General features: G+C 39.9%; 1 protein-coding gene across 1 annotated transcript in view; it reads left to right on the forward strand.

Annotated features, from left to right (window-relative positions):
* The first annotated feature begins 2,179 nt into the window (after nucleotides 1-2,179).
* Nucleotides 2,180-8,925, forward strand: part of dusp3a (dual specificity phosphatase 3a) — a 25,109-nt gene continuing 18,363 nt past the window's right edge. The window contains exon 1 of the mRNA XM_046068133.1: nucleotides 2,180-2,467. Coding sequence (XP_045924089.1) covers nucleotides 2,280-2,467 — 188 coding nt within the window. The 5' untranslated portion in view covers nucleotides 2,180-2,279. The remainder of the gene's footprint in view (nucleotides 2,468-8,925) is intronic.

The raw sequence follows: 8,925 nt of genomic DNA on the forward strand, positions 1-8,925 counted from the left end.
TCAGCCCTGGCACTGTAGCCACGCCAGCCCACCTTACCACGCATCCCCACTAACACACATTCACTACATTTGTATAAAGATGGTGAGATAATATAAGCAGTAGGCCTACTGTATGAAAAAGCAAGGGCGTCACTTTGTGTTGTAAAGAATTGGTGACATAAGGTCAGAGATTATTGGTGTGATGAAAGACTTTGGTCATGAGAATAAGAGGAGAAGATATTTTAACACTATTTTGAAGAAATATTCGATGATAAAATGTATGTGTATCAGGTGCAGAAGATTTTGAACATTAAACTCTTAATTTTCTGCATTCTGGAGACATTTTCTGCACCAATTTATGGAGTAAAATGTCTTTATTTATATCAATGGCAGCACAAAATTCAGCAGGTGACAATTCAAAATATAACAATAAAATGGAATATAATGCATTAATCAGTAGCTTTTTTTTGTTGCTGAAGTAACTTCAGTAACTGCACATTTGTTTCTTCTGTATTCAAATTGCATTGCATGTTTCTTATTGTGCAAGTAAACCTTTCTCAAAGCATTTTCATTCAGCCTACAAGAATACCGGGGATCTCTATCTGTGCCGATTCCAGCAACGTCCATGAACACTTTAGTCAAACATTGCAGAAAAATGTTTTCTCACACACTGCTCTCAACATTGGAATACACATATTCCACATATAAATAAAAACATTACTCACTAGCCTCCTTAATTCTGCTCTCCTTGCCTTCACTTCTAATATTTCCACACAAGCAAGGAACAGACACCTCTGCTGCAAACACAGCGGCTTGCCCTAGCTAGCTACCTCTTCCTTTTTCTCTCTCCCTGTATTTGTCGGCCCTTTTGACTTTCTCCATCAGCAGTAGGCTGTTTTATAAAATGGCCGAAATGACACAGCACTCACGATTTTCATCCGCCATACCGTTTTCACCCACGAGTGCGCAGAGGAGGCTTGTTAATGAGGAAGCCAATCAAAACCAAAACCCACATTGTACTCAGTTGCACCTGCACCAAAGTGTTCACTGTTGCGTTAGGCAACCTGGTCCGTGCTTGTGAAATATTCACTGTCTGAGTCTTATAACGTAATGGACGATCATTTCTCTCAGTGTTTCTCTGCAAAATGCTTAAATGGGTCTCCAAGTAAAGCTGATGTGTGGGAAACACTGATATTAATATCAATCTGACCAGCCCACCCAAAAACAAATAATCTGGCCCCTCTGGCATATGCCAGAATTGCCAGGTGGCCAATCCACCCCTGGACACATCCCTTTGGTGTGAGAAACCCGGGTTTGATTCCCACTGTGACACCAACAAAGTGTCCCTGAGCAAGGTCCCTATTTGCTCCAGACATGCGACTTCTGACATAAATAGCAACTGTAAGTGGCTTTGGATAAAAGCGTCAGCTAAAATTAATGTAAAAACTGGAAAACTTGTGAAGATAAATTATATGAAAACAGTCACTAACTGTTGCACAAGTGATCACCATCATTTCCCCGCTTAGAACTAGAAACGTTGAGAAGGTTTTGCCAGATCAAGAGAACATCTTTTTTTTAAAAGCATAGGACTCCTGAATATTAAACTTGTGCTTGTTTAATGTATCATCCCAAACAACATGCCTATTACACTACTGATATAACAGCCTCTTCTGCTTTCAGGTTTTCCACCATATTTTTGCAACCTGTCTGCTGAGATTTGTTCCCATCAGCCACAAGAGCATTAGTGAGGTCCAGTACTGAACACAATAAGAAAATACATATGAAATAAAATTACAACAGGAAAATACAAGATGTAAGTAGACCTATAAGACTCATACAGCTAAATGAGAATAAATCTGCAAAGCACTAAATTGGAGTAAAAAGTAGGGTAGGCCTACATTTCCCTCTGAAATGTAGTGGAGTAGAAGAATAACGTAAGAAAATGCAGTGGAGTAGAAGAATTTAATTAGCCTAACTCAAGTACTTAGCCCAAGTATTGACTAAATGTATTTCGTTACATCCATAGACTGTATAAGGTTACATCCCACCACTGTCTATCGATCTAGCCAGCTATCTTTTACTTTGAAAGTTTTGACCGGAGCTATATTTTAAAACTCCCTCGCGCTTGACGTTGGAGGAGGAAAACTGTAGAGCTCACGCTTCATCAGACACCTTTGTAGACAAGAAGACGCCGCGCGCACGACGCACGTGCGAGGGTAAAATGCAGATAAATAACCGGAATGTTCTCACGAGTCTGGAGTTGACTGTAATGTAACAGTAGTTTTGGGAGAAGAAGCGCCATGAAGAAACACCTGAGTCCCACAAAACAGCAGCAGCAGCAACAACCACCACCGGCTGAAGTCCCGGTTCCAGGCGGCGAGGTTACCGTCCAACAACTCAACGAGCTCCTGTCCAACGGCAGCGGCTTTTACAGCTTACCCACACAACACTTTAACGAGGTCTTCCCGAGAATATACATCGGTAACGCGTGAGTCATTTATCACTTCCTCTGAATTATTATTATTATGCTGTCGGTGACACTGACAGGTGGGACAGGTTATTTTGAGACGCTCCGACCAGACACGACAATGACAACAGTGTCGCATGCCGGGCAGCACGCACGCAGGGCGGGCTTGTTATTTTGGTGTCCCCGCTATCACCGTGGACAAAGCGACAGCCTGTTGTTGTCAACAAATTGTGCTGTTGTCCCCGAAATAGCCTCCCAGCCTGTACCAGCGGCGTCAACAAGCCTGAGCAGCCAGACAGGTGGATATTGTGTAACAGTATAACATGATAATAATCCGTATTTTGGAGGCGTAATCGATTTTTTTTTTCCATTTAAAGCACGTACAGTCATAGTAACCCCCCCTCCTCGATTGAGGACGCACACACACAAATATGGAGACGTTTTTTACTCAATGAATACCTCTATTATTATTGTCACTGCCATGTAATCACGTCTTCATCGAGCCGCTCCCATTCCGTCCAGCTGGGCTGCAGGGCCACAGCAGTCATCACATCTAGAAAGGGGGCTTGTTTTCATTCATGACCTGCTGAAAAAACACAACAGGCGGTCTGGTGGGTTCCTGCAGAACAAAGAGGGAGCACGTGAATTTTGCAGCCTTGTAGTAGAGAGTGGGGATGTGGTGTTGTTATGAGCTGAAATGTGGTGAGTTAAAGCTAAACTCATTACAGTGAACACCTACCTCGACAACCGGAGACCACAAATACAGCTCTACTGTTTGTCCTGCAGCAAGGATGAGCATCTAATTTGCAGATCAATAAATATGTAATGAGTTGTCAAACTGTATGTCCTCAAATTTGTCTATATTAAGCTTACTGTAAGAAATCCAAATTCTGAAATCACATGCCACCTTAAAAAGATCCTGCTGGAGGTTTCTGCCTGTTAAAAGGCAGTTATTCATTGCCACTGTCGCCAAGTGCTTGCTCAGGGTGGGAATTGTTGGGTCTCTGTAAATAATATTACAAAGATTACAGTTTAGACTCGTTTTATATAAATAGTGCATTGAGAAAACTTCTGTTGTGAATTGGCACTAAATAGCCTAAATAAGAGTAAAATTAATTGATGAATGAAATCTTTTTAAGCATTATACACCTTTATGGCCCAAATTGTAACCATGTATGTTGGAGTTGAGACAAAAACACAACATAACTCGTATTTAATTAGTAGTTTTAGAGATCCCCCTACATTAGAGATAATACACCTGATCTAAGGTAATTTTCATATTCTAGGAGGACAAAATTAAGTGATTAATTGAGTCTCTCAACAGAAAACTAATCTGCTACTGTTTTGATACTTGATTAATAAAGTTATTTTTAAAGCTAAGATGTCAAATATTACATTATTCACCTTCTCAGTTGTGAGCTTTTTCTGCTTTTCTTTTGTCTTATGAGTTAGTAAAACTGAATATGTTTGGGGTTTGGACTGTTGGTTTCCACAATTTTCTGACATTTTTATGTGCCAAACAAATTATCTAGATAATATTTGGCAGATTTATCATTTTTAAAAGTAATCGTTAGTTGCTGTTCTACATCCTTATATCCAAGCTCACTTATCACATTGTGAAAGGTGCTGAGCAATACAGCCCAATCAATTCTGTAATTTTTGAGGCTGTTACTAATTTTCACGATTAATTGTATATAACATTATAAAACAATGAATGTTGAAGGTGATTTAATGTCTAGTTTTTTTGTATTCAGATTTGGACTGTTGGCTAATGATCAGCTGGTAGTTAGTTGGTTTTTAACATGAACATATTACATAAACAAATTTTTTTTATAAGGATCTCTTTAATTTGGGCTGTAAAGGATTTAGGGCTGCAACTAACAATTCAATTCATTATTATAGACTATAAAATGTAAGAAATTGCTTGTTTCACCAGACCAACAATCCAAAACCCAAGGATATTCAGTTTACTTTCACATAAGACAAAAAACCCAGAAAATACTTAACAATTATTTCTAGTCAACTGATCGATAAGTCCCCTAATCATTTCAGCTCTTAAAGGAATTGGGACCAAGATGCACTGACTGGAACATGTACTGCTCTGTGATGGACAAACTTTGTCAACACTGTTTCTAAATTACCTAAAACTTTTTTATGACATTTTATTACTCCAGTTTCTTGTAACAGATAAGACATGCTGTGTGCTAATACCAATATATTGTCTGTGTGATATAATTTCTGTGAAAGGTGCTGAGCACACATTTATTGTATGTATATTAAACATGTCAGAGGCTGAACCATAAATCCATGGTTGTTGGTTGACTAGATGCTATCGGCTTTGTAATGAACATGCCCACTCTTTAGGAATTTACAGCTCGTTCCAGTAAAGCCTGTGTCTGCTACGTCCTGCACAGATGTGTACAAATTGTGTAATACACGATCTGTACACATCTGTACATAATACATTTCAATGAGACATATTGTATATTGCATATGTATATTGTAGGTATATATGCACCCGCATGATAAATAAAAAGCCTACACAACAGTCTTTATTCCTTACACTTAGTGTACAGTAATTGGAAGCCGATATTCATATCATGTTAGCTGCAAATGATGTATTATTCACATAATCTATTAACATTTTTGATAAGAAATTAGTAAAAATAAGTCAGTTTCAAACCCCAAACAAACATTGTTTACTTATGTGATCTATAACTCCACGATACTAAATTTTTGAGGCCAATAGGCTACTGATGGGATAAATGCAATAATCGGCTGAGTGTGTTCTTTATTATTTTATTTACAGAAACACATAACATAAACAAACAAACAAACAAACAAACAAAGAATCTTGATACAGTGGGTACAACAATGTCTTTTTAGGCAGCAGATTGTCTGCACCCTTCCAGGTTTCTTGCAATTAAATCGAAAAAAATCCTAAAATAGCATACCTATCAGAAATCATTTCTGGTATCAAATGTCAAATTTGTTGGAACACTCAGTGAAGAAAAAACTGTTACGGGAAATGTAATTTTGCTGTGCTGTAATATAATATAAGCTTTTACAGAGCAGCTCCTAATGTCACTTTTATGGATTCATGGTAGAGAACGGATTCAGGGTTGCCCCTGAGAAACGTAGTGTCTCTGTGCAGTCCATCATTTGGCTCCAGTCACTGCCAAGAGAGTGGTGGAGGAGGGCGAGCAGGATGGAATACAAGCACATTACTGTACCTCAGTGCTACAACAAAATCAATCTGAATATGCCAATCTGTCCGGCCAAGTCTCCAAACAAAGTGCTGGCAGACTTGTGCTTAGCTGAAGCTGATCAAACAATAGTGTAGGCTTGAAAGAGAGACTCTAATGTGCTCTCAGTTTTATGATTTCTTTTGTAGAAATTATGTTCACTGATTATGAAGAACAAAGTCTTTAGTAAACGTTTAAAGTACTCTTAACTAAGGGGGCTTTGACCAGGATTTTTAGGGCCAGTCACCGATTGATGGAAGCAGTATCGATCCATACTCATCAAGCCTTCTATTTATTGTGTAGCATTATTTATTTAACTGTTCCGAAAAACATAGTGTAAGTATTAAGAAACTATGATGAACTGACAACTGTTTATTGATTGGGCTTTAATATACTTAGACAGCATTGTGTCATATTTAAAATAGAGATTGTAATTAGTAAGCTGAAAGGACAGCGTGAGGTAACAGGATATTACAAATGGCTCAGTCAGGGCGAGGTGGTATTGATTGTTGATGAAAGCCTGCACCTTGTCCACTGTTTCCACCACTGGGACCCACTAATGCTTTCTGCTGATGCATCGTATTAGTTGTACCCTGTTACAACTTAAACATAAAAGTACAAAATGCACTAATTAACGCAGTATATATGTGGTGCATTTCACACAATTCACTTATTCGATTACAGTGCAAGACTCAAATGAGTAAAAGATAGCTTTGTCCTTGAAAAAATATTCATCAACGCCTCTTATCATGGGATTCCATAGGGAATTGGGCCTATGACCCATTTTAGGCTCTGATCTATAAGGAACTTTTTCAGTTCAGGACTAATATTTAATTTAGTCCTGAACTGAACCCATGGTGTTTACTGACATTTCACTGGCAGGAAATCACATCCTTCTTCACTCGTATGCATGTATGTATGTGTGTGTGTGTGTGTGTGTGTATGTAGCATTGCATCAGATGACTATGATCGATTGAAGATCATAACCAAGCTGGACCCCGAAGTACAACGACCAAGATTGCCAAGACTGACAAAGTACCCTCTGAAAGTCTGCTAGAAGATGTGAATGCAGCACTACATACTATCCCTACTAAAGCCATAACCGAGACCAATGAGCTGATGTACGCCACAGCAACAGTGATCCTAGAGATGCTTGGCTATAAGATGAACATCGCAAGCCACAAAGAGCATTACCCCCCATGGAGAAGAAGACTAGAGGCCAAGATCAAGGCAACAAGAAGAGAGGTTAGTCAGCTCTCAGATCTACAGAAAGGTGCAAGGAAAGGGCTACATAAGAAATACAACAAGTTGTAGATACCTGAGGCTCTGGAGACTGACAAACAAAGACTTACAGCTCTGGCTACCCGCCTAAAGAGATACAAGGAGAAGCAGAAGCCAGGAGAATAAACTGGATGTTCTCCGAACCATCTTAAGTGTACTCTCAGTGGAAGGGTAATAACACAAGATCAGATCCACCCAGGGCTGAGACTGAACAGTACTGGAAGAACATATGGGAGAGCACCAGGCCCTGAGATGATCCACACCTACTGGCTGAAGAAACTAACTGCATTCCATGAACGCCTGGCAGCACAAATGAACCAACTGCTGATGGATGGCACCTACCCAGAATGGTTAACCCAAGGACGGACAGTCCTGATCATGAGGGATCCCCAGAAGGGAACAATCCCATCCAGCTACAGGCCAAAAACCTGCCTCTGCACAACATGGAAGCTCCTGTCAGGCATCATAACGGCTAACATGAGTTGGCACATGGCTCAATACATGGACAGGGCCCATAAGGGAATGGACAGTAATACCAGGGGAGCCAAGCACCAGCTGCTGGTTGATAGAGCAGTCACTCGAGACTGTAAGACCAGGTAGACCAATCTGTGCGCCGCCTGGATTGACTATAAGAAAGCCTACGCCTCAATGCTACATACATGGATACTGGAATGCTTAGAAATGTACAAGATCAATAGGACACTAATAGCTTTCAACAAGAACTCAATGGGGCTGTGGAAAACAAGTCTGGAAGCCAACTCAAAGCCAATTGCACAAGTCACCATCAAGTACGGCATATACAAAGGTGATGCACTGTCCCCGCTGCTGTTCTGCATAGGCCTGAACCCCCACAGCCAGATCATCACAAAGACTGGCTACGGATACCGGTTCTGAAGTGGAACAACCATCAGTCACCTCCTCTACATAATAATAATAATAATAATAATAATAATCTTTATTTGTAGTGCACTTTTCAAAAACAAGTTACAAAGTGCTTTAACAAGTGTAAAGACAATAATACAAAAACAATACAAGATAAAAGCAAGAAAACATTGAAAAGACTAAAATACACGATTAAGATAAATATAAAATAAGTAAAATAGAATAAAATAAAAGGGATAAAATAAAGTTAAATAAGATCAGGAAAGGCTCTCCTATAAAAGTATGTTTTAAGAAGGGACTTAAAGGAGTTCACTGACTCAGCCGACCTGATTTCCTCGGGCAGGCTGTTCCAGAGCCTCGGGGCCCTGACAGCAAACGCTCTGTCCCCTTTAGTTTTCAGTCGAGACTCTGGAACAGACAACAGACCTCTGCCCGAGGATCTCAAGGTACGTGCTGGTGCGTATGGGACTAAAAGGTCAGAAATATAAGAAGGCGATGTAGCCACAAGGAGGGGTTGGGTTTACCAGCTGATCCACAGTCTTAAACAGAAACCTGGGATTGTGTTTATGTGTAGTAATGAGTTCAGAAAAATAGTGTGTTCTCGCATCCTTAACCATGTTATTGTAGTTAATTAATAAATCCTTCAGACTGAGGTAATGGACTCGGAGACTGGATTTTTTCCATCTGTGCTCTGCTTTCCTGCATTCCCTTTTTAGGCTGCGAATGCTGTCATTTATCCAGGGTTGCTTACTAGCTTTAGACGTAGGCCTAACCTTTAGAGGAGCAGTAATATTTAGTGACGACAATCAGATATGTTTGAAGTGATCGACCAGATTGTTGGTGTTGGAATCAGACAGGTGTTGGCTTTGGCTCTGAAAGAATGCGCAAAAGTTTGAAAAACTTTGTTCATTAAAGATGCGAGAACACACGGAGCTTGGTGAGGCGGCATGAGTAACAGACAAATCGCAGCTAAAAACAATACATCTGTGGTCAGATATGGTCATGTCCACTAATTCCACAGAGGAAATGCTGACACCCAGGGTAAAAACCAAGTCCAGTGTATGACCACGG

Source organism: Micropterus dolomieu, linkage group LG14 (assembly GCF_021292245.1).
Source record: "Micropterus dolomieu isolate WLL.071019.BEF.003 ecotype Adirondacks linkage group LG14, ASM2129224v1, whole genome shotgun sequence".
Lineage (NCBI taxonomy): Eukaryota > Metazoa > Chordata > Actinopteri > Centrarchiformes > Centrarchidae > Micropterus > Micropterus dolomieu.